Genomic DNA, 25,854 nt, shown 5'->3' on the forward strand with positions numbered 1-25,854 from the left:
CGAACTTTAAACAAATCGAACGCAGATATTCATTTTTTTCTAGGTGTAAATAATTATGGAGAAAAAAAGATGTAGCATGAAAAGAAACCTGCATTTGCCAACTTTATTCCAATCCTGCCATCTATCAGATCGCTTTAGAAATTATATCCCATCATTTTCTAGACTACATCCTGATATGCTGTCAGACTCAGTTATGTACCTCAAAAAACAAACAAAAAAAGAAGAAAAAAAAACTTCAGTAGAAAAAATCAGTAGATTTTAGTAATGTGTAACATTAGGCATATGAAACAGTTTACACTAAATAAAAAAAATGTTGCTTTGAATGGCAACAATAAGAGCTAAAACTGTACAAACATTCGTATTCAAAAAGGTAAACGGCCGGTCTGCATGCTAACTAACATCTTTTTCTTATAGCCCCTTAATCTGTATTAATTTGCACAGGCCAGTTTTACAGTAGCAATACTTGCGACTGTTTGCAAACACAATTGTGAAATTAAGTCTTCGCTGCTTCTGCGGTGATCTGAGGAGATTGTTTACCATCCAGAGCAACATCAGAATAAAAAAAACGGTGTAATTAGACCGGTTACAGTTTAAAGGGCAAGTAAAGCCATCTAAAAATAGTGCAAAGTGTGTATTTGTAATAACTTTTAAATTGATTTAGTGCACTCCAACGTTTGTCACATTACTTACATGTTATAACGTCAATCTGAAATGCATAACTCTTGCAAACTTTAAAAAACATTGCTAATGCAAACTTCCACCTTTAAACTACTTGCTTTTAAAGTATTTCATTTTACTACAGTTTTACTAGTTCCACTTTAATATGTATAGGGCAACACATCTTTCTTTTTAATTGTTGACATTATCCTCAGAGATCATACTTGCAATACTTTGTCCAGAATTCCCAAAAAAGGCAAACTGGATATTTTGTCGGCATAGAAAAGGTTTAATTTTGCCACTTTAAAGCTAAAACTTGTGAAAGCTTCACAGCAGTTTCACTCTGAAGCAGAATTCAAATGAGACTAAAAACCAAGGAAACTTATAGGGTAATAACTAAAGCAGGCGGGGGGAGAATCTCTGTCTGGGGGTTGGTTTGTTTTGGTGACTGGAGCTTTTCTAGAAGCAGTAGAGACTAAAATGACTACAACAAAAAGTTATAAAAAGTTACTTCTGAATAACTGGTCCTCTTTAAAATTAAACATTATATTGAAAAAGAGCTTTACTCTCCTTACTTTCACGCAATTTTACAAAGATTAGCTGAAATTGTCAATGCATTTAAATGTAAGCGCTCCAAAACAACGACACTCATCTTGTAGTTTCAATGCATTGCATTTGCAAAACTATCATTTATTCCAGTTCTATATGAAATACTCGAACAAGAACTAGAAAGGCTTTGCAGAGTACCACCACAAACCTTTATGCTTGGTTCCTGGTAGACATTGAAAATGCAAAACTTCCTAACAATGACATCCTCCTACATACATTTCAACTTCCCTAACCTCGTTGTGCCCTGGTTCCTGCAGTGGAAACTGCAGCGAGCTAAACACAAACTACCCTGGATCTTGGAAAACATACATATATAATAACATGTTGAAATTAGGTTGATGTATGTTGCAGACAGAATGAATGAATAGTTCCAATCAAAAGCTTGTGTAGTGTTATAACAGTTACTTCTTTATTAAAAACTACACCTTAGGCAGAAATCCAATAAATAGTGAAATAAAATGAATAGGTTTGCTTTAAAGCACAATTACCCCAACCATAATTCAACCTACACTTTTACAAACCTCTATATTCACAACATATCCAGCATGGAAAATAAATTAACTTAAAAAGAAAAAAAGCACTCCTGTATGGAAAACCTCCAGTAAGCGGAGTCACTGATGCAGTTCCACACCTTTATGTTATTTTGAGCTGAAGCTATTCACACACAAACCACCTTTTAATGGGGCTAGTGTTATGGCACCAGAAAGGAATCTGACACAGTCTGCCCAATCTGACAGCCTTCATTATTTATTAATTACCTTACTTTTACAACCTGGAGAGTTTTGTATATTTACTGCAGCCTGTTGGCAGAAGGGTGGATGAAGGCGGTTTTCCACTCCAGAAGGACAGAGGCCCCACTTAGATTGGATGGGATTTCTTCATCCTGGATAACTTTTTAGGCGTTACGCTGAGGTAAGGTCTGGGACACTCAGCGAAGGCCGGACCGTCCAAATTCACAGCCGATCTCTTCCGGTCTTTGATTTTTGTGGGCCGGGTCCCTTCTGACACTGCCAGATATTGAACGCAGGTCATCTTTGGTCGTAAGACGCCAACAACAGCCGTCCTTGAACTTGTCTCAAGGTGCAACGTAAAACCGCATGTTTAAAGCCACGACCGAAGATTTGGCCAAGATTTTCCCACAATCCTCATCTTTCATCTACGACAATCGCAGTGTTTATTGAGTAAAGAACTTAGACGTTATTGTCACTCAACTGCACTTCACAATGTACATGCAAGAGAAATTTTGTTGCAAGGCTCTGAGTAAAAACAGTAAACGGAAAAAAAATAACATTGTAAATGTAAATATGTGCAATATAAAATTATAAAAAATGAATTACAATAATGCATGACTTGTTGAACATGTTGACCTAAATATGTTGTTATTTTCCTAAATTCCTCTTTGTGATACATAATTGATTTAAAAATTGTATATTCTTTGTTATCTTTTTCACCCATGGAGGTCGCCATTTTTTCACCTGCGCAATGCATGCTGGGTTGATGACGCGGTTAGGCCCTACTGGACTGGAACCTACAGAGCTAACACAGGAAGGCTAACATTACACGAGTTGTTTTTATAATATTGAGTTTGACTGGTATAAATCTAGACAACACCACATGGTGTCGCTGTTGGCTGTAATTTCAAAACAGAAAATTTAACAGGTGGGCGTTACCCTCGCAGGCTAAGGCCAGCTGTTGTGCCGACTATGTTTATCCATAAAGTGCTTAAACTTGCCGCCTTGCGAGTCAAAGACGCTGGGAAGAACATCACAGACAGGCGGTACAGAATGTGAAATCACGGATCCGACACCAAAGACCAGACCTTAAACATGTGTTAACGGACCGGCCCGGTCAGATAATTGGACATGACACCGGGCGGAGACAGAGCACTACATGCCGGATCACAGAGTGTGGTACGTGTCATTCATCGTTTTATTATTACTACATTGTCGTCAACTTCAACGCACTCCGGTTCAAACTGAAAAGGTTTAACGTTACTCATTGTTGTTTTGGCTGGACGGAGCTGGAGCTAAATGACCTGGCATACGTCATTTACCCAAAATGCGTCGCAGCGTAACCAACATGGCGACGTTTGTGTGACAATATTTTACTTAAATTTATAATAACTAAACCGCTTACATTATTTTTACTGTATTTTTTTACATCTAAAATAGATTTTTCTCAAATAACGTCTGTTGTTACAACTAATCGGGGATCCCTTTAAGACTAGGAGTGAGCTTTCCGACAAAAATACTTCCCAAAAAGGTCAGAAAAGTCAAGCATCCAACAATGGATTAAGGTGTGGCAAACCGCCTCGTGCTCACTGAAGTATGGTGGAGGATTGTGACGCTTTGGCCCTGCAAACCTTATTAAGGTGCATAGTATCATGAACTTTACAATCCCAACACAGTATATATACAGTTTCTCACTAAAAAGTGAAATTGGGTCTTTTGGCAGGACGTTGATGCAAAACCTACTGCTAAATGTGTTTTCCAGACACAAAAATCAACCTCCTTCTATGTGCATCACAGAACTAAACAAATCATGGGGGACGTTTTTTTTTTACTCCCATCTTAATATTTAATTTTCTAATGTAAGTTTATGCATTAAGAGATTGATCCGTAATTATTGGGATTTACACTTTTTTTTTTATCAAAATGTGGCCTTCGCCTGTTGTGCATAAAAATACAAACTAGGACAACTTCTCAAATGACTGATGGTAATTGCAGCAAATTACAAAAAGTCTTTAACCTTCTTATAACCATCCTGCCATCTAATATAATTATGATCACAGATGGATCGAGTTTTAGTTTACACCAGCAACCCACAATCAAATGCAGATGAAAATAAAGCGGAATGATCCGGCTACAAGCCTTCTCGGTAACTTCCTATTGGCCGTGGGAGAATAATCATGCAGTACCTCAGTCTCACTACATTCGCTTGGGTCATCGCCGTGAACGGCCATCTGGTAGCGAGCGTACAGCGCCGCCGAATGTTGATAGGACGCCGCGAATTGAGGGTCGTCAAAGTTCACCGGCACTAGCCTCACCTTCAAGCACAAGGTGCGGAGGAGACAAGGTGGAGGGGTGGGAGGAGGGGGGTTGGGGTTTATGAGGATTGACATCAATGAATTCGAAGGAGGTGAAAAGTTAGGAGAGAGATTACAATACAAACGTACAAAGAATGACGGGATGTACATTTAGTAAACAAAGCGCTTTACTTCCTTTAGATAGAAAACGGTCTCTTAGTCCTTCAAGCAAGTTGTTCATGCATTTGGACTATTTTTCTTTGCACAAAGCACACAAATACAGAAGCTTGAAGTCAGATTCTAAGAGACCGATGAGAAACTTGAGGATGAGGCTAGTGCACTATGCAGTTTTTGACTTAAATCGTTCGAAGAGAAACCAGAAAACCATGGCGCAATGTGGTGTCAGTGGTCCAGGAAAGGAGAAATTATGGACAAATCACCTCCGACAGACCGAACCGTTCTCTTCTACAACACCAGAGACGCTAAAAAAAGCCAACAAAAAACATCAGGGTGACCTCACTCGCCAACAAACGAAAATCTGATAACCTCACTCCTTCTCACAGATCCAGACAAGGTTCTGGTTTCCATATGAAGGACTATTGAATAAAGGATGTAAATTTTGAGAATTTATTTCCTAACAAATGGCACCTTCATACTGACAAACACCACTCTCAACAATGATTGTTTTTTTTTGTCGCACTTAAACGCAGTTTTTAAACTAGGATTTATTTTATTAGGTGAAAAGAATATATCCAAACTAGCGTGTAGCTGCACCCCTAAACATAACTGCTTATGACACCCCTGGTGGCAACATCTGCCACGACGTTTGTGAAGACGTTAGTTTTTTTTTTAGCTGTGGAGGAATTTTGACCCACCATTTGTTTTTATTTAGCCTCAGTGGAGGCTTTTTAGTGCCGTATCAAGCATCCCAATCAGATTCCAGCTCAGACTTTGACTAGGCCAATCTGAAACATTTTTATCCATTAAAAAAAAAAAAAAACTTTCTTCAGCACAAAGATTGTTTCTGATCCTTTTTCAATTGAAATCTTTCTAAAGGATTTAATTATATTTCGTTGATTTCCCCTTTGTTCAAAATCAAAGCAATAAACTTCATTGTAATAGGCTAACTTTATATTTTGATAATTTTAAAGATCAGAATTTAAATTAACCGACTTGAAAATATAAATCCAGAAAGCAACAGAGCAAGAAGAGAAACTATGGCTGAAACTGAAGGTACCCAGAGGTGTCAAACCCCCTCCCTCCCTCCCTCCATCTGTGGGTAGATGAGGGTTGACCTATGCCCACCACCCTCTGACCTGGCTCTCGGAGGGTTTGTCAGGAGGATCCTTGTGAATGGCCATCTGGTAGAGTTTGTACACCTGGTAGGAGGCGTCGAAAGAGGCTTTGAACTGCGGGCTAGGGGGATTGGAGCGCACTAGCCTCACCTTCAAAAAGAATATTGGCAGACAGGAATTAACATCCGAATGGAACAGGCATGCTTAAAATTACATAAAGGGGTTATTAAAAGCAAGTGACAGGAAAATCACTAATCAAAGAGCAGGAAAGAAACAGTTAAAGGCGACAGACTTAGCAAGGCTTTTCTACAAACTTCACATCAAGAATTTAAAGCATTTCCATACAAAGTACAAGACAGCAATACAGTCTTTGTTTTAAACAGTCATTGTAAAAAGAAAGTAACGCTCCCTCTTTACATTCTCGGGTTTTTACATATTTTCTATTCATCAAGGGTTTTAGTTCTGTACTCAGTAGCACTACATTTGATTTGACACAAAGGATCACATTGTTTCTTGTTAAAAATTACTCGTCCTTAAATGAACAGTACAAGAAATTCGATTGGGGGGGGGGTTGTAGTTTGGCAGAAAGAGGCGTTGCATGAGTTAGGCCTATAATGCACTGGGGGAAACCTCGGTCTGTCCAATGCATAAACGGGCAGATAGGAGGCTGCAGCAGCCAACACAATCTCTGCACTTAGGTTTAGTAGGATACACTCCATCAGGTCAACACAATGTGTACGGATTGCCAGACTGTATTACACACAGTGTACAGTAAAATAGGCAGTAATTGGGGGAGGAAAGTGAAGACCTGCAACAGCAGACCATTAACATCCAACAGGGATTTGGACACTGATCCTTTAAAGCGTGTCTGGACCGGTACCGCGTCGGGACATGCCCAGCTGTTTTTATAGCCGGGAAATGTTTATGCTGACTCCAGATTGATAAAAGAGCGAGAACTTTCTTTTCAACATGACTGTGCAAGACAGAAAAACCAGGAATACAAAGAGCTAAAAGCATGAGCTCATTTCAGTGACTTCACCATGTGGTTCTCCGAGAGCAAAGTCTCTACTTTATAATTTATAAAATATGTTTGTATGAGACTTTTCTCCTGTCAAATTACTGTTCAACAAAGACCAATGGTGCCAAAGAAAATCTGTAAAGAAAACTAAAAACAAGTTTGGTTTAAAAATAGCATTTTATAGGGAATCCTAAAGTATTTGGCGGATAGAGGTGCTCTGTACCAGAAAACACAACCTTATATCGCCCAAAAAGATAAAATGCATAAGCATAATGTTCTTTTTTAAAGCTTTATTGGGGTAAGACCCTAATACTAGATTTCCTGTATAGGTTTTTAACCATCTACCCCTCATATACCAATGTCCACACTGTAATCTTTACTATCATTATTATTGTAGTGCTAGGAGTTAGACTACAAATAAAAACCAGGATGAGATTGTGGAAAGAAAAGTGTCCGGGTGTTGCTTTCTCATCCCGCGGCTCCCATTTTTTAATTAATCCCTTCTTCATTGGACGCTTTTGTTGGCCACACAGCCGCTGCCATATGAATATCTGAGAAGAACCGGACGCAAAACTGAACCTGAGGTTTGTTTGACTTGGATGGATGACGGACTCTCTCATATGAACACTTGCCATTGTTGTCCTGTAGCCAAATCAAAACACTGAGCCTCCTGGAGGTAGATGCCATTGAAATAACTTTGTCTGTTACTCACATAAACCTAATTATTTAACATACGTTAAAACTAAGTTTGCTGGCAGGGAAAGTTTTGGTTGTTTTTTTTTACAGTAGCAGATATGCTACTGTGAAACTGTATCCTTAAGACTTTTTGTGTATCCATATGGTTTAAAATACCATAACAAAACAAGCCATTGCTAAATTACTGCAAATGATCGAAGAGAGATTTAACTCAAAGCAAAGACAGAGGAGGGCCCCAGAGTTTCCTGCAGAGCCTAAAATATCTATGATGTTGTTATACTGACCCCTAGTGGTTGACTATAGAACCCTACCTGCATTTAAGACCTGAGGAAAACCAACAGATGCGCATCTAAATATGTCCTTCATCTTACTCTGACCATGGATTTCAGTTTGTTATAGACTTAAAACCAACCAGATCCGAGAAGAAGAAGAAAATCAACGAGCTTGTTGATCTTCTACTTCCTATTTTGTATCAGTATTACATTTTAGAAGTGTTTAACAGCGCCATCGGCATTTATTGCCACATTTACGAGTGTTACCGAAAAGCCTTAAATGAAATTCGCAGTATTTTGTGGCAGCACAGTCCTAATTAGATTTTTTTTTTTATCTCCCTTACCGTCCTCCTTATTGTAAGACAGCAGAATAAACTCAGGTCTTTACCTAGTCTTTTTTTTTTGGCAAAAAGTGGGATATATTCATTGTTCTGACTGTAGATAAGAGCAAGTTTAGATGAGAAGCTGTTTGTTGACGTATAAAGATAAATCCACATCTGCTTCGCTTGAATTCTCTCTCTCTCTCTCATCATCATATCACTACCCCAAGGAAACAGGAAGTTGCGGATTACTTATTAAAAGTCTGATTAACCTTAAACAGTGAAGAAAAAAGTTTTAAAAATGTGTCAGTTGCATTTATTTTATAGGAATTGCTATGGGTACCAAAGATTGTGGCACTGCAGATTGTTGTCTCTCCCCAAAAATGAAACATATTTGATGTAAAGTTTGGATTTTTAACATTTTCTCATTGTGAGATTTGGGCGACTGGGGTAAAAGCCTTAAATTTATACTTTAATTGCTTTACATTTTTACTTGGTGTGCCAGTAAAACCAGACCACGTATCGTTTCGTCTGAAGTAACCCAACTCCTTAAATACAAGTGAGTTTAAAAGAAAACTGTATTTCAATTCTGTTTAATGTCATTCAGTTAAATTGATTAAAACTATTTTTAGGGGAGATGTGTAATATCGTTTCATTATATCTGACCTTTTCTTTATTAAACTACTATATTGATCATGTTAAAGCCTCGCTGGAGCCTTTAATTAACCTTCCTTTGGGAGGCTTAACCTTGCACATTCATTTAGTGAAATTAAATGGTTATTGCATGCAGGCAAACGAATTAATCTAGTAGAGACGCATTGATTGGGAGAAATAGACACAGCCTGCTTCGCTACAGCATCGGGATCTAAAATCTGCTCGGGACCAAACTTGGCATTTTGCTACCAGCCTCGGTCTGAGGCCGTTGCCAGGCTTCAATCTACATCAAATTGCTTCCTCCTGAAAGTTTATTTCCACGTCTTCGCTTACCGGCTAATCCAAATACTGCGGTTTTTAATGTCATCTAAAAAGGTCTGTGTCATTTAGCTGAATTCAAACTAGGAACGTCTGCTTTTTTTTCCACCCGCATAGTCCCTCCGCACACATAAACACATGGTGAAGTCACTGCGGTTGAGGAAGAGGCTCTGACCAAAAATGTCACTCCTTTATGAGAAATCAAACCCTCTTTTATTCCAGGTTACAAAAGCAGGCTGAAGAAAAGGGGCGCCTGTTGACAGATTCTGCTCACCTCGAGGCGACGGGAGGAGCTGCCCTCTAACGGCTCGCTCATGAGCCCCTCCAGAGTTTTGGGTTGGTTGGTGCAGGCAGGTTTCGGCGGCGACGCTCCATCGCCATGTTGTCTGTTCTGGTCTTTCTGAAGACGTCGCTCCTTTCTTAGATCTTTGGCCTTCCTGCAGAGCGGCCGGCTCGGATCTGCTCCCAAGCCTGCGCCAGAAGGAGGACGCCGAAGGGGAGGAAAATACTGTTAGAGCCTAACTAGATTATGGGAGTATTAAGCATTTATGGGTTGGAAACTCAAAAAACCTGAAGTTTTTTTTCCAGTCACTAAAAGCACCATTCCCAAGACTCAATAGGTCACACTCATCGGACTGAAGGATGACTTAATTGTGGGGCATTAAAAAAAACAACGTATTTGCTTCTTTCCAGATTTCTCAGGTCTCCAAACTAATTTTATTCCTTAATTATTCTTCCAGCTTTTCCCCTTCAGGTGTCGCCACAGCCTTCCATCTAAGCCTATTTCCTTAGCTTCATCTCGCACCTATAACACCACCTACCTTCATGTCCTCTTTCACTCCACTCGCCTCAGCATCCTTCCACTGATGTACAAACCCAAATAAATGTTTATATCAGATAACGATAACCTGACTTTTCAAATGAGTATTTTAATTATCACAGAGATAAAAAAAAAAAAAAAAAACAGACAAAGAAACCTGGCCTGGCAAAATATAATTACCTTGCTTGTTATATCAGGAATTAACTGTGATTAACCATAAAAGGTTTAGTTCAGTTCTGCTAGCCACTCCCACAAACTTATTGCCTGATTATGGTACTTCAAGGTCTGTATAATACAGAAATCACTTGCACTGAACCTGTCTGATGACAGGAACTAGGCTAATATATCTCCGTCAGGCTATGATTTAACAAATTTCAAGAATGGATGAGAAACGAAGGCATTGATATGCATCAATTTTAGCCCGATTGTCTTTAGCTGATAGCGGAGTAGAAACACAACTTAAGTCTAGATTTGTTCAGTCAAGAAACGCACCACAGCTTAGGTCGTGATAAGGCTGGTTCACAAGATTTTAAAATAGTCGTACGATTTTTAAAGACAGAGGGACATGACACATAACTATAAAATGGTGAATGGTACTTGTATAGCGCTTTAACTAGTCCGACGACCCCAAAGTGCTTCACCCATTCACACAAACATTCAGACTGTGTGTAGATATAAATGTTTGCTCCTACGGCGTGTGGTGTCCGGTCGACAGCCAGCTCAACACACACACACACACACACACACACACACACACACACACACACACACACACACACACACACACACACACACACACACACACACACACACACACACACACACACACACACACACACAAACACGTTTCACTCGGGATCGCTCAGATGTCGGACTGGAGATCTTGTGAAACATAAAGATTAAACGTGAGTTCAGAGTAAATAAAGACGGATGATGAAGAAGACTAATGGCGATAGTTTGGGGACCGATTTTAACGGAGAAAAGAACATAAAAAGAAAAATGCGTTGGTAAAAAGAGAGGAGACAGCGTGAACAGGAAGGCTCTACGTTTGCTGCACTACACTGCAAAAACTGAACTAAAAATAAGTCAAATTTTCTTGAAATGAGTGTATTTGTCTGTGATTTAAGCAGGTAAATAAGATGATTTGCCAATGGAATGAGATGTTTGCACTTAAAATGGGAACAATTCATCTCCATAGTCTTAGTTAGAGGGCAGAATATCTAAATATCTTATTTTAGGGGTCGAAATACTCATTCCATTGGCAGATAATCTTATTTACCTGCTCAAATCAAGAACAAATACACTAATTTCAAGAAAATTTGACTTATTTTTAGTTCCGTTTTTGCAGTGTATTATAAAGGAGTTGGGTTTTCTCTCGGGGTTTCCCTCACAGCGCTTTCTGATTGGCTACACGTCACATTCAACAGGCTGCCTGCTCGTTTGTCCTTGTGGGGAACACCGTTCCCAGAACATTCAACATGTTGAATACCCCCGATTTGAGGCTGGAGCGTTCCCGACCCCGACGTTCCACCGAGAGGACCAGATCACTCTTTACACACCACACACGGCAGGAATATCGCTTAAGATTCTCTTAAGAGCTGCGCCGATTGTCAGGGCCTCTCGGAAACGGAGGATCGGGGAGAAAACCTGGGAAATTATCCTGCCGTGTGAACCGACCCTCAACAGCACTCTACCCTGTGGAAACTGATGCCAAGTGAAGCTCATTCAAAGTTACCAATTTTCTGTATCGGTGATCGTGTTTAAGAATGCAATCAGGGGTAACACAAAATTACCTCTCCAGTTTAACAGTGTGAGTATTCAGCAGTGTTACTTTTATTCTGATCTTTCATTATAGAACATCTGAGGCTACGTTCACACTGCAGCAATTGATGCTCAATTCCGAATTTTTGCAAAAATTAGATTTTTTTTTTTCTTTTCTAGGGGTTGCCGTCCATACTTTTACAAAATTTTAATAATTTCCCTCTGGGATTATTAAAGTATTTCTAAATGCAACCGCCATCAGACTTCTGTCCAAACGATTCAAGGGCGCAAAGCGACCCGCAAGCGCAGATAAGAGAAGGAGACAACACACAGCATTGTGCTGTAATGAATGAAGTAATGGTGAATGTAATTGTTTCTAGAAGTGTTTCATAAAAAAAAAAAAAAGAAATACCACAAGCTGCTAAAAAAAAAAAAAAAAACAGACAGAAATCCGAACTCAAATCCAAAGTTTGACATTGGCTCTTTTTCTGATATAAATAAAGTTCAGGCGTACGTTGCTGCAGCTCAACAACTGCTACAGTGCAATGCAGGATGGGTAAATGACGCCCAGATGGTTAGCATGTAGCTAGCACGTATTTATTAAGAACCAGAAGTCATTCTAAATAAAAAACGTGTTTTTTCCCTTACAAGACAAAGCTAATGGAAACAGTTCTGGTCTTCAGCAGCATGATCTGTTTCCTCTGTGTGAGTGAGTGTGTGTGAGTGTGAGTGTGTGTTCCTCTTTCCTCCCCACCACTATTACTTCTTGGGCTCCTGCCAAGCCCAATAAGTCTCCGGGCATCCCATGTCAACGGTTTACACCCCCACATCCTGTTTGGAGCAATAAGAAAGTGATAGTCGTTTCCTGCTTGCACTACTGCCAGCTGCCAACATCAGCCCGCTGACTAGCTTTCCCCTCTGACGACGTCATCAGGAGGAGGAGGAGGAGGAGGAAGAGGAGGAGGAGGAGGTCTCATCTCAACATGCTGAGAAGGAAACTCTGGTGCTGGCCCAGATCTACTGGAAACCCTCTGATTTAACTTGCTCTGAGGCATTTCAGCTCCTGTGTTGAAGTGGATTCTTGTCCTCTGAAGTGCAAATGGACTTTAGCAAAAAGCTGCACCAAGTTCATTGCTTGCTTGGCGGCTTACTGAACCTTCCAGGTGCATCGTTAAGCCGCACAATTCCTTCGCCCTCATCAATAACAGCCCGTTTCCTTCTTAATATCACAGTGAGACACGTGGGATGAAGCAGGTGGCTGTAGGGAAAGATACACTCTGACAGATTACTTCCTGTTGAGGACAGACGCTTCCTGTTTAACGCGTCACAAAATCTGTGACGTTGACTTTTGCCTTTGAAAGAAAATTCACACAATTTACTCATCGGTGTAAAGTGTGAATGCATTTCAAACACGGCTGTTTTATGTGTAAAATTAATTCATTAATACCGACGCTGGGCTTCAGATGAGGGTTTAAAATCCCAGGTGTGACACGTTTTCTGTCTACCTGAGCCGCTCTGTGCTGTAATTGAACCCTTACATTTTTGCATTTAAAGGTATGGGGAGTTGTGTTGTGTCAGCCTGGAACTGGATCCTCCCCAAAAGGTATAAAGCGTCCAGTAATAAAAGCGGAGGAAATAAGTGACCAGGTGTTTTCTGTTGGAGGTAAATGGAGGAGTGGTGGGCAGTAAATCCTCCTGCTTCCACTTTTCTGGAAAAAAAAGGCTCGCCATTTTTAACGCTGCGATGACGCGGGACGTAGTGCAGCTACGGTCCTGCCAGCGCTGCAGTTTTTCACTGAACGTCTGAGAAAAGGATCGGCTTGTTCAGAGCCGTCCTGCTCCTGTGTTCATCCTTGGCTCTTAATTAACCAGTACGGGAGCTGCTCTCATTAAAAAAACAAAACAAAAAAAAAACAGATGTTCTGCTTCCAGTGTCCAAAGGGAGCTTGTCCTCTCCTCACACGAGTTAATGATTCATTACAGAACGCTGGCAATGAGGATATCCTGTGCTGGACAAAGTGAGGAGGAGAAGAACTTTCTAAGAACACAGAGGCAAGAGCTCACTGTTCCTTCAGAGGGCTGCAGGTTTTGGGCAGCTTGGTGAACGGTGACACCTGCTGGCAGGCTGCGGACTTTAAACACGCACAGCACGACCCGACAGGGGCGAGTAAAAAATGTGGTTCTGATGGATTTTATGAGACAGGACAACAAAAGCAGAGCATAAATGTGCAGATGGATGAAAACAGTGCATGTTTCTGAAATATATTTTCCTTTTTACTCTAACTGGGTTCAAAGGTCAAATAAATACTTCAATAAATAAAGTCTACCTTTGCCTTATTTAATCGCAACATAAATCCAGCTGTTCTGTGAAGGCCTCAGAGGTTCTGCAGAGAACATCGGTTAACAAAGACCACCATGAAGACGAAGGAACAAAGTAGGCAGGTCAGCCATACGGTTGTGGAGGTTTTAATGCATGGTTAGGTTATCAAACAATATCCAAAAGCCTTGAACATCTCAAAGAACAAGTGAGAAGTCTGTGAATTCATCTTCCAAAAATAATAAAAGAGTCTGGCACAACTCCAAACCCAGCAAGACACGACTGTCCAAATAAACTGAAAGGTCGAGCAAAGAGAAATGTCAAAGAAGCCAATGGCAGCTCTGGAGGAGCTGCAGGGATCCACAGTCCAGGTGGGGGAATCAGTTGACAGAAAACCTATTAATTGTACACACTACAAATTTATTTCTATAGGAGAGTGGGAAGAAAAAAAAAAGACTTTGTTGACAAAAAGGAATCCAGTAAACCTTTAGAGCAGGGGTGTCATACATACGGCCCGCCGAACAATTTAGTGTGTGGCTAAATGCATTATCATTATTTAAAAAAAAAAAAAAAAAAAAAAATTTTTTTTTTTTTTTTAACAGTGTCCTGTCTGGCAGGACAGAATTGTTGTCTTAATGCCAAAAAAAAGCTCATCAGATTTGACTTTCACAAGTAGAGCAGAACTGCTTTTGCCATAGTGCTCCGCTTGATTTATGAATGTGAATAGTTTTATTATGATTCATGCAGGGAATATCTCAAACATATGGACACCACAATGGGACAGTAGGAGAGGAAAGGAAGAACAACAAGAAAAAAAAACAAAAGGTGAAAGAAAGAGGAGATAAAAGGAAGAGAATGATAAAACAATTATTGAAAAAAACCATGTACTTTGTTTAATTGAAAATATGCAGTTCCTATATTGTCCACGAGGGGCGCTGTGTTTTAATTAGCAGATTAAGCTTCAGGTGTGGAAAAATTTTACTCATTTCTTAATTTTTATCTGTTTGATGGGATGATTTTGTCATGTAGGACAGTGTTTTTAAGTTCCAAAAAATGTGAATAAATGTTTTTCAACATTGTATAATCACTGTGATCAGTTCTTATGCATAATGCACAAGTAAATGTTTAACTGAGTAAAAGTATTGTTGAAATTGCACATACTTTTCTTAAAAACGCTGAGATTATTCATAATATATTGTGTAAAAGTGAAATTAACTTAATATAAAAATCAACAACAAGTCCACATTTATTAGTTCTATTTAATCTTGCAATGAGTTTACTCGTGTGGCCCTCTTCAGATCAGATTAAGCTGTATGCGGCCCCTAAACCAAAATGAGTTTGACACCCCTGCTTTAGAGGCTCTGGTCAAAACCCCATTTTTAGGCCTACATGTAAAAAGCTACGTGTGAAGCAAAACTAACAATACGCATCACCCTGAACACACCGTCCCACAGCGAAACATGGAGGTGGCAGCATCAGGCTGGGGGAATACTTCTCTTCAGCAGGGACAGTGAAGCTGGTCAGGGTTGATGGGAAGACGGATGGAGCTAAATACCCTGGAGCAATACTGGGAGCAAAACATCTGAGGTTGAGGCGAAGGTGAAGGTACGCCTTTGAGCAAGACAACGATCCTAAACATACAGAGGAGTGTCAGTGAGACAGCTTTGTCCCACACCTGAATCTGATGCCTGAATTACGTCCTCAGCATGGAGTCCTACTGACAACCCGGTTTTCTGATTTGGCTGCGCTAAAGCAAGACATCTAGAAGCTGCGGGACGTCGGCCCCTGAAGGATGAATATAGACACCTGTGGTTTAGATCAGGGGTTCCAAAAGTTGGGGTGGGGACCAAATTTCTGACTTTACAATAATAGATATACTTGTTTTACTGTAGCGAATGGAGGCCTTTATTCTTGGAAAATTATATTTTTCTTGAAAATGTACTACAATTCTTACAAATATGTGAAATTAATCTCAAATGTTTTTAGCTGCTTTGGGGTGGGGTGGGTTGGAGGGGTTAAGAGAATAAAGACTGCTGTTTTTCCTAAGAGCTTTCATAATATTACTGCTATATTGTCACAACAGGGGGTTACTGGTCTCTGGCATTTTGGGCGTCACAGGCTGATAAGTTTGGGAACAGCTGGTTTACATCAAACATAACCATGTGTTAGAATGGTCTAGTCAAAGTCCGGGCCGCTATCCAAACGAGAATCTGGGGCATGAAATGAAAATCCATGCTCACAGATAGTCTACGTGTAATTTATTTGGAGGCTTTGATGTGGCTAATCAACACGATTTTTACTTTTCACTGATCATCCATCAACGTGAGAAAGAGGCAGCAAAACACCTCCGATAGAAGATAAGTGATGACTGAGGGAGCTATGTAACCATTTGTCATATTCTTTACAATTAAAACAAGAAAAACAGAAGAAAATGAGCCAAAAAAAAAACAAATAAATTACCTTAATCTAAATGAAGCCCAGAAGTTTATTTTTACCTGGTTTAGGAGCTTTGGCGGCTGCTCTCCCATCGGAGGCGGAAGCTGAATCATCCGGTGAATTTTTTGAGCTCGCGGCAGCAGAATCCGCCGCGTTTTTCTCGACGTCTGCAACAGCAGCACAGTTTGGTACTTCCTGTTTAATATCTGCGATGGCGACACGTTTCACATCCGACTGACAGACATTAGCGGGTTCCCGTGGACCGGCCTCTTCACAAACGGAGTCCATCGGCTCACCTGCACGGCACAAAAACACAAAACCAATGAAGCAACCAGTGCGCGCCACACAGCTACGGCACCCGGACTGATTTATGATTGTTTTCTGCTACTAATGTGCCTTTTTAACTATGCATTGTAACTCACGAGCAGTAACGGCTCCTGTGACGACGCTTTTCATGCACTTAGAGATTTTCTTTCCGGTGCATTCAAGGAAAATGTTCTTACCACCTTCCTGTGCTGCTGGCAACTCCCCGCTGGAAATAAATTTGCTCATTTTCTTCAGGACTTTCTTGTGAGATTTGGAGGGCTGGAATTTCAGTGCATGGCATCTTGAGAGAGAAAAGATAAAAAAAAAAGGTTAGAAAAATGTCTATTGGAGGGTACAGTTCCCCACAACAGTTTAAATATGCTCATTGTTGGTATAAATGCCAATGTCAACATCAACAGTTCACATCTTTTAGATTGAGTGGGTTTTTCAAGTCAATAATTTGGCGCACATTTTTATATATATGGTGGATTTTCTCTTATCCACATGGCATCACCGTTATACATACAAACATACATCCACAAGAAACGTCAATGTCCCTTAGCAAGCAGCGTCTTATGTGACCATCATCAGGTTTCTGGTGTTACTCTGGCCGGGCATTTGACCCATCTTCTCGTTAGACGGGGTGGAGCTCGTTTAAATGTCTTGGCTTCTTTGCACTGACATGTTTGTTTAGTGCAGTTCATGCATTTCCACAGAGGTGGAAGCTAGAGCAACTGATTTATTTATTGCAACAGCAGGTTTTACACATACCCTTATGTCCAGTTTCTAACCGTCTAATCAAAATTGTCACACCTCCCCCAGAGAAATAGTTAAAAGTTAAATTGGTTAGGAAGTTCAGCCCAAACCAAAGAGCCAATCACCAGAAGCCTATTATGAGTGAGAAACAGTAGGAAGACCAATGTAATTTCCCACAGTGGAGTCAGTTTTATATCACCAGGGTCTACGAGGGTACGAAACAGCAAACAAGACACGGCCCAATGCTTTAAGGCCCTCCTGAACAAGCCAGACGTCTTCTGGAGAAACGTTTAATGCTCTGATGAGTCGGAGAATGGGCTCAGTGAAAGGAAGAATGTTTGGATAAGTCTATGTGATGTTTTCAGTGGTCAGGCATAGGGCTGAACCATTTTGGAAAAGAATCTAATTGCAATTTTTTTATCTTAATATTGCGATTTAATGCGATCACCCGGCCCCAGTTTAATTTATCATGTCTTTTTAAACATATACAAAACAACAAATCAATTTGTTTCCATGCTGTGCGGATTAGTTGCTAAAAGACCCACAGCATCTAAACTTGGAACAGAAATGATTGCGTTCTGCCTATGAAATATTTCAACCTAAATTGCAATTTTGACTTTCCTCTGCATTAACCACAAGCAACAAAAATGGCCTCTAAATAAAAACGTTTGTAAACAAGGACTATTTAAGACAAGAACTTTTAATGGTTCTATTAATCAGAATATTATTCAAGAGAACAGCTTTTAATTGATTGGGACATCAATCCTTGTTGAACATAAAGTGCAACCAACAAGCAAGTCTATGTATTAAACTGATTGACCTGTACTTAATGCTATGTATGATTATACAAACTCTAAAACAAGTAATAAAGTTAGATTATCTCACTGCTGCAACTGTCTTCCCTTCCATGTGGAGGCAAATCCACTTTAAACATTTTACTGACACCTAAAGGACGCGTCTGATTCTCTAATTGTTACATAGCCAAAAATTGCAGACATCTGCGATTTGGAAATTGTGTTTTTTAAAATCGCGATTATATTGAGAATGCGATTAATTGTTCAGCCCTAGTCTGGCATGGTAGTGGTAGCATCATGCTGAGGATCTGTGGTACTGGCTAGATGGTTGAAAGTTGGAACGAAATGCACATTCCCACAGGGCAACAACGATCACAAACTCATTCCTACTAGTTTCTGAATGGATAAAACGGGAAAACACAACGTTTCTGGAAAATCCTTCCCAGAGCAGTGATCTCAACTGCAGTAAAAAATGTGAACTGTGATTAAAAGAGTTATTTCAGGCTAGAGGCACTCAGGCTGATGCCTCCAAAAGAAGGTATGGTGGCAGTTCAGCTTAGTGAGAGAAGCAACTCAATATTAGTTAGAGGTGCATGTATATGTTGGAGATTTTCACCGTTTGTGGGTTGTAAAAAAAACCCACAAAGGGTGAAAATTAGTGCAAACAACAAATATTTACCAGAGAAGTGTACCAATGAACACATAATGCCAAATGATCCAAGAGAATCCTGAACTAAAACAGTTACCTGATGGTATACTGAGGACAGCACGTCTTCTTCATGATGGGCTTGTAAACATATTTTCCACTTCTGAAACAGAAAATAACGATAAAATCCATTATTAAAGTTGCTGATTTGCATCTGAAATGTTTAAAATGATAAGTTATGATGCATCATAATCAATAGGGAGCGGGCTGGACTTAAGGGACAGGCAGGTTCAGATCCATGGCCCGGTCTTCAAAGTAACAGAATCAGTTCCAGCATTAGGGTGCGTCCATGCTGGCGCTACAATGTTGTCGCTTTTGCTTGCCGTCGCTCACCTGACATTATGGCCGGCTGTTCGCATAGCAGGCGACAGCGATTGCACATCAGTAGTACAACGGCGCGATATGGGGACACTTTCACTTAACTGGCACTCCAGTTTCCTCACTTTTCTCCAGGTTTGGTCCATTCTGGACTTGTCTCTGTGGTAATGACTCATTGAGTCTCACAACTCAGGCCGACCGCAGACCGCCACCATCAGCTTGTCTTCCATGTTGCATGAAAATACCTTCGTCTCTGCCGCAGTCCTTCACCCCACAGCCACATCCACTTCCTGATTGGTTGTCGCACCGCAGCTTTTTCAATTCCAACAACTGTCGCTTCACATCCATCGCAGGTGTCGTGTCGCACTGGCTTCGCTTTAATTGCCAAAATCATGCTTTTTTTTTTTTTTTTTTTTCTTGAAATGACTGTATTTATCCTTGATTTTAGCCAGTGAATAAGATGATCTGACAATGGAATAAGATTTTTGCACTTGAAATAAGAACAATTCATCTCCATCATCTTTTTTCAAGTGCAATATCCTATTTTAGGGGTAAGAATACTCATTCCATTGGCATATAATGTCATTTACCGACTCAAATCAAGGACAATTACACTAATTTCAAGAAAATTTTACCTACTTTTTGTTCCCTTTTTGCAGTGTAGCGAGCTTCAAGGAATGGGTTTCCATGGCTGAGCAGCTGCATCCAAGCCGTACATCAACAGGTGCAAAGCGCCGGATGCAGTGGTGCAAAGCACACTGGACTCTAGAGCAGAGAAGGAGGGACGGATAACGCTTCTCCACCTGGCAACCAGATGGATGAGTCTGGGTTTGGTGGTTGCCAGAAGAACAGTACTTGTCTGACCGTATTGTGGCAAGTGTAAAGGTTGGCGGAGGATTCTGGTGGAGGGGGGCCTCCTGGTGTGGGCTTGTTTCCAGGAGCTGGACTTGGCCCCACAGGTCCAGCAAAACGAAGGCTCAACTCGTCAACACACCGAAGAGATTTTGGCCAACTCCATGTTCCCAACTTTATGGAAACAGTTTGGAGAGACCTACTTCCTCTTCCAACGTGGAAGAGGAAGTAGCACCAGAGCACAAAGCAATGTCCATAAACACATAGATGACAGAGTTTGGTGTAGGTGACCGTGACAATTTTACTACATACGGTAAAAGCTACCCAATGAAGCAAAGAGAAAAATGAAGGAAGATAAAACTAAATCATCATTGCAACAGAGAAGATTAACAAAGGACAGAAAGCGTATGATATTCTCAGCTTTGGCCGAACACAACCTCGTCTTATAGCAGGAAGTGTTACTCAGTTGGGATCGTTGTGTGTATCAACAAAACAAATCATCAAACGATCAAACTTAAATATCAGTGAGAAGCAAAGATTTTGATATAGACCTTTTTTTTAGTCCATGTGTCAAAGGTTTTTTTGTAAGACAAGAGTAAAACCTTTTCAATTTCTACCCTACTTGAAACAAAACCAAAACCAAATACCTTCTCCATCCTCGATCGATTAAATCTTGGTAGTCTTGTACGGTCATAGTATGAGACCACATTCCTGCCAAAGACAAAAAGCACAAAATCTTTTTTAATTACCTCCAAAAGAGTCATTGAAAAAAATATATAAACACTGCAATAAGTGATAATATTAAAATGTTTTTATACGTTTTATGAGCAGAACATAAAATGTCTGATTAAGACAGGATTGTACATTTTATTAGAGGAGATTCCCCATCAAATCACAGCTTCTTTTAAACAAGTTTTTATTTGACAAAAGTAACAGACAAAGAGAGCCGCCAAACTAATTCATAAAAACCGACTAATTTGAAACAATCCGTCTGGCTGCTTTTACACTTTTACAACAAAACTCTAAAAGAGGCTCTAATTCATTAACGAGCTCCCTTCAGGATGTCACCCCGGCGGGAAAAAAGTATCTGTTGCATCTTAAATCGAGTTTTCCTTGAGGATCCAGTCCCAGTTTCCCACGGTGCTCTAAAGCCCAAATGTAAACATAAAAAAATCTGTTATTTGTAGCCACAGCAGATCTGCCGGGAACCGGGGTCCTGGCCTTTCACTAACTCACAACCTTCTGCACACTGTGCTCACAAACACACGCACTAATCTGTGATGCAGTACAGTCAGCCATCAGTTTACCTCTGGAGCGGCCAGATGAACTGGTTGGATCACGGTTCCCAACCCGCCCACACACACACACACACACACACACACACACACACACACACATCTGCAGTGAGTATAACGTTCCATGTCCCCAGGGATTAGGGTTTAATTGCCATTCAACAGAGGAGAGCTACAAAACCAAATCAGGAAACGTCAGAGGAACACGGCCAACAAATCCAAGAGCCTGACTCCTGCTGGTCGGTGCTGCTAGACTGTATTAGGGCGGTGTAAAAAAATTAATAAATAGATTTTCCCGATTCTGAATCGATTCTATTGTCAATTCCTAAAGATTGATTAAAAAAATGCATTTTGAGCTTTTCTAGTTCACTCTGGGAGGTGATTTTTTTAATGTCATATTTCCAATATTCAACAGTTTAGAGCCCAAATGTCTCTGGTCTCCTCTGTTTTCCACCCTGGATCTGTTTGGGTATTTTGCCCCTTAGCATGTTTCTGAAAGCCGTTGTCTCAACATTCAGGGAGAAGGATTTATCCTTACAGCCGCCATTAACTACCATTACTTTATCAATTGTTGAATGTTAATATCATACTAGCATCAATATGTTGCACGACTACACAGTCATGAAATTCGGGTAACGGCTGAATTGTTTTTTTTTTTTTAATACCAGCAATTCAATCAGAGATCGGATCGTAAGGAATCGATTCTAAATCTTGAGAACTGGAGTCGAATCTAGAAATCTGAATAAATATCCAGCCCTAGAATGGATTACTCAACAGTGTCGTTACTGGAGAACTGCTTTCAAAACATCCGCCTTAAACGATAGGGGGTCATATTCACCGCGCCCCACTCGGCTCCGTCCATTTGGGACCGTTTCAGGAGCGGTATTGTTTTCAGGCCCAGCCCCGGTTCCTCCGGCGCCTACTCAGCAGCAGGGACAAATCGAGCCGACTCCAGAGGAGTTTTCTGAGAAATCTCTGCTATTCTGTGATTTCTGACAAAAAGTGGGAGGAGAAATGAAAAATTTTCTCAGAGGAAGTCCAGAAAAAACGGGGAAATTGTTGTTCTATTTACAAACCATGAATCGCGCCTAAAGGAAAAGAAAAGGACATGATCAGCTTTCTATACGCTGCCATGCTGTATCGGATCTGTAGATTTACCAACGCTGTCCCTCATTCTACACACACTGGATGAACACCTCCGCCTCTGAAGTCTCTATCCGTCCACCTCATGCGGTAGAAGCCAGCGGCTGTCTGCTGATACTGCCGACCGCCGCACGAAAACAAAACTTTAACACTAACTTCACTGCGGTCAAAAATCTTTTACCCCATTAACGTGTTCTCCTCGCTCCCGCCATCGCTGAAGCAAAAGATCTTGGAAAGCTGTCAATTTTAACTCCACGACTGAAAACAGGCGAGTTGGGAGTAGCAGTCTGCTTTGGCAGCCGCTGAACGGAGCTCGGACCGGGATAAGGGTCGGTGGAACTGCGCCTTACCTTATGTTGCCAGGTCTCAAGAGAGAAATCAGCAACCGGGTCTACAGAAAACAGATGGTTTTGCCTTTATAATACCTACACATAAGGTGGGTCTAGCATTTTAAGTAAAAACTCTGAAAATGTGTTGTGTATAGCCCAGGGCTGGGCGATAAATCAATTTAATCGAATAAATCGAATCTACAATTTTTCAAGATTGAGTTTTTTGGAAAATCTGGATTTTATTTTGCCATTGGGCTTTAATGAAGAGAACAGCATGCAATGCTGAATATATGTTTAGCTAAATTTACTGTTTAAAACACTGGAAAGAGTAAACTGTTTTTACCGCAGTAAGAAGCACTTTAATTACTCCTTTTTTGTTTACGCTGGTTTGAAGTTACACCAGTGAAGCGAAGCCAGTTGATTGTGTTAAATTTTCATTGGTCACAACGGCAGAAACAAGAACGACATTCTTGATTTACAAGAATGTTGCACAGCTTGTATTTAGTTGCACTTTGAATTCAGGTCAACTCCCAGACAAAATGCTCGACATAAAAGCCAGTTTTTGAAATAATTTCTTTAATTAACTTTGTTAGGGGGAGAAAAATAAATAAATAAATAAATAAATAAAAAATAAATCGATCAATCGGATTTGGTATAAAAAAATATGAGATTTTATTTTTAAACCACCCAATCGCCCAGCCCTAGAACAACATCATTAATTTAAAATGCTCATGTCAGTCAAGACGTACACACAAAGCACCCCGCATGTGACCGATGTGAGGAAAAAGGCCGCTGTCCCCGCAGCACAAAACAATCACCTGAGCCGTTCTTTAGTCTCCCCCGGAGCATAACGGACACAAAAGCCGCAGATGTTGGACTCTGTATTGGCGAGTGAGACGCTACACAGATCCCTTGATAAGGGCTGACCAATCACAGCGAGGGAAACGAATGAAACGGTGCGCAAAAAAAATAAATACTGCAAGTGGAAAGACAGATTGGTTACACAGTTATCTCACATTCACTACTGTGTTTTTCTAGCACAGATCACCACTGTGTGCATGTTCTTTCCAGAAAATAAAAGCTTCACAGCCACAATATCACACAAATCACCAAGAAGTGCAAGAAAATTGAAGGTTTAGTCAGAAAGCGAACTGACTAGACACGTTTGCCCAGGACTAGGCAAAATATGCCCATTTGTATAAAACATTTTTTTTACACATTTTAATGGCTTCTGACTTCCTGGAGCTCCGCCGTGCCTCTGTGACGTAACCGACCAAGAATATCACTCTTGGATTAGATTACAGCTATCGTCTGCAGACTCTGTGCCCAGTTAATCATTGACTGGATTAGGAGCTTCCTGAACCCTAATTATAGTCAACCTGACACGTCTCAACACCACCGTTCGTCTCACAACTTCTCGATGCGCATGCAGTTTCCAAAACTTGCACCTTTTTTTAATAACACCGTTTTCAAGCCCTCTTTATGGTAGTGCACTTCAGATTACAGACAAGCGAATATCAGCACAAGACATAAAATGACAAAACCGAAGAAGATAAATAGAACCCCCCCCCCCCCAAAAAAACTATTTGTAACGCTAATGTACTATAAGCACCATAATTTTATGATGCCTTGAAATTCTACATTGAGTGAGATTTGTAAACTTTTAGAACTATATAGCTAAAAAGCAAACAAGAGAACAAACTAATGGATTTTTAATTTGTGCCGATTGGAAAAAGGTTTCATCTGTATGCGTATCTACATTTGTATGGTCCACTTCAGGTGCTAATTGGAAAACAAATTACTCGCAATGGGGTCCAGGCTGACAAAAAGAAGAAAAGAAAACACAAAACAACAGCTGCACAACTGTACTAGTAAAAGAGCATTAGGAATGACAGCTGCACAATAGACTGAAAAACAACCATGACACAATCTTTATGTGTTCAACACCGCAATAAGAAAAGAGGCTGATGTGTCTCAGTAGCAGTATTTTCCAGCTTCGCATCCAAATAATATTTATCCCAAATTGATGGATTTTAACTCTCCTTGATGCCTGCATCTATATATAGACTTTTTGTGAATAATAAGCTAAAATGCTCCAACAGTTAAGCGGTAATCTTGATGCTGGAGAACAGAGTGAGAAAACGTGTGTTGACCACGTCGGATATTGCAAATGCGTGGTGGGCTGCCCCATCATGATATCTATATCTATAGATAGATAGATAGATAGAAATAAAATGCTTTCTATATTTGTTAGCACTAGTAGCAGTGATAAAGATAAGACAAAATATTCCAATTACAGGTGTGGTGATGGTAATTAACTCTCTTAATTGTTATTTAAAAAAAATAGTAATAAAAGAAGAAGCAACATAAAGAACTGCGATCAGAGTGGTGCTTCCAGACAAATAACTGAGCCCAAAGGCATTAAAAAAATGTATTTTAGTGGATTGATTTAGAACTTGGATCTAACAGGAACTTTCCTTGTGTGACTTGATCACACATTGCTAGATATGAATTGGATCTGTTTGTTTCGGAAAGTGCCGTGAGGTGATATTAATTGTGATTTAGTGCTATGTGAATGAACTCAGTTAAAATAAATTAAAAACAATGTAACCAACCAGCAAAGTCTAACCAGGATGCATTTCAGATCTCAAAATCGGCCGAGTTAAAATTAAAACATGTTGCATTATTAATTGAATAATAGGTCCGCTGGCTCTATTTTAGATCAGTGTTTAGTAAGATTGTGTCTCATCATTCAAACAGTTTCTGTCCTTTTTGGTTTTTCCAGCTTGTCAGATTGCACACCAAACATAGTATTTTCTCTTGTTTGTTTCTGTCATGTAAACCAAAGGCTAGTCTAATGGGTCTAGATCACGATTCTTTAAATGTCTTTAAATGTGTTAAATAGCCAATAAAACAAATGTTTATACTCCAACTGAACATGCTCATCCACCGTGAAAACACCTATATTTTCTGGGACTTTTTCCTCCACACAAAACGACAACTGCCTCTGAACCGCTGAACGGTAACTGCTAGCAAGAACACAGCTAACATGCTAAATAAACCGTAAATATACCGTAGTAAAATGTTGTTAAAACGTGATAGTAGTGCTATATAGCGTGTCTTTAGCGAAATGTTTCTGACTAGTTTCGCTGAATGACAG

General features: G+C 40.2%; 1 protein-coding gene across 5 annotated transcripts in view; it reads right to left on the reverse strand.

Moving 5' to 3' along the window:
* Positions 1-25,854, reverse strand: part of LOC105918663 (arginyl-tRNA--protein transferase 1) — a gene marked incomplete at its 3' end in the record, with an annotated part of 40,178 nt that overhangs the window by 13,884 nt on the left and 440 nt on the right. Inside the window, 7 exon segments of one of the 5 annotated variants that reach the window (XM_036126716.1) lie at positions 4,184-4,312; positions 5,608-5,736; positions 9,139-9,335; positions 16,258-16,494; positions 16,702-16,805; positions 18,801-18,863; positions 20,578-20,641. In XM_036126716.1, coding sequence (XP_035982609.1) covers positions 4,184-4,312; positions 5,608-5,736; positions 9,139-9,335; positions 16,258-16,494; positions 16,702-16,805; positions 18,801-18,863; positions 20,578-20,641 — 923 coding nt within the window. 5 annotated transcript variants of the gene reach the window in all.

The sequence above is a fragment of the Fundulus heteroclitus genome, chromosome 22 (genome assembly GCF_011125445.2).
Source record: "Fundulus heteroclitus isolate FHET01 chromosome 22, MU-UCD_Fhet_4.1, whole genome shotgun sequence".
Taxonomy (NCBI): domain Eukaryota; kingdom Metazoa; phylum Chordata; class Actinopteri; order Cyprinodontiformes; family Fundulidae; genus Fundulus; species Fundulus heteroclitus.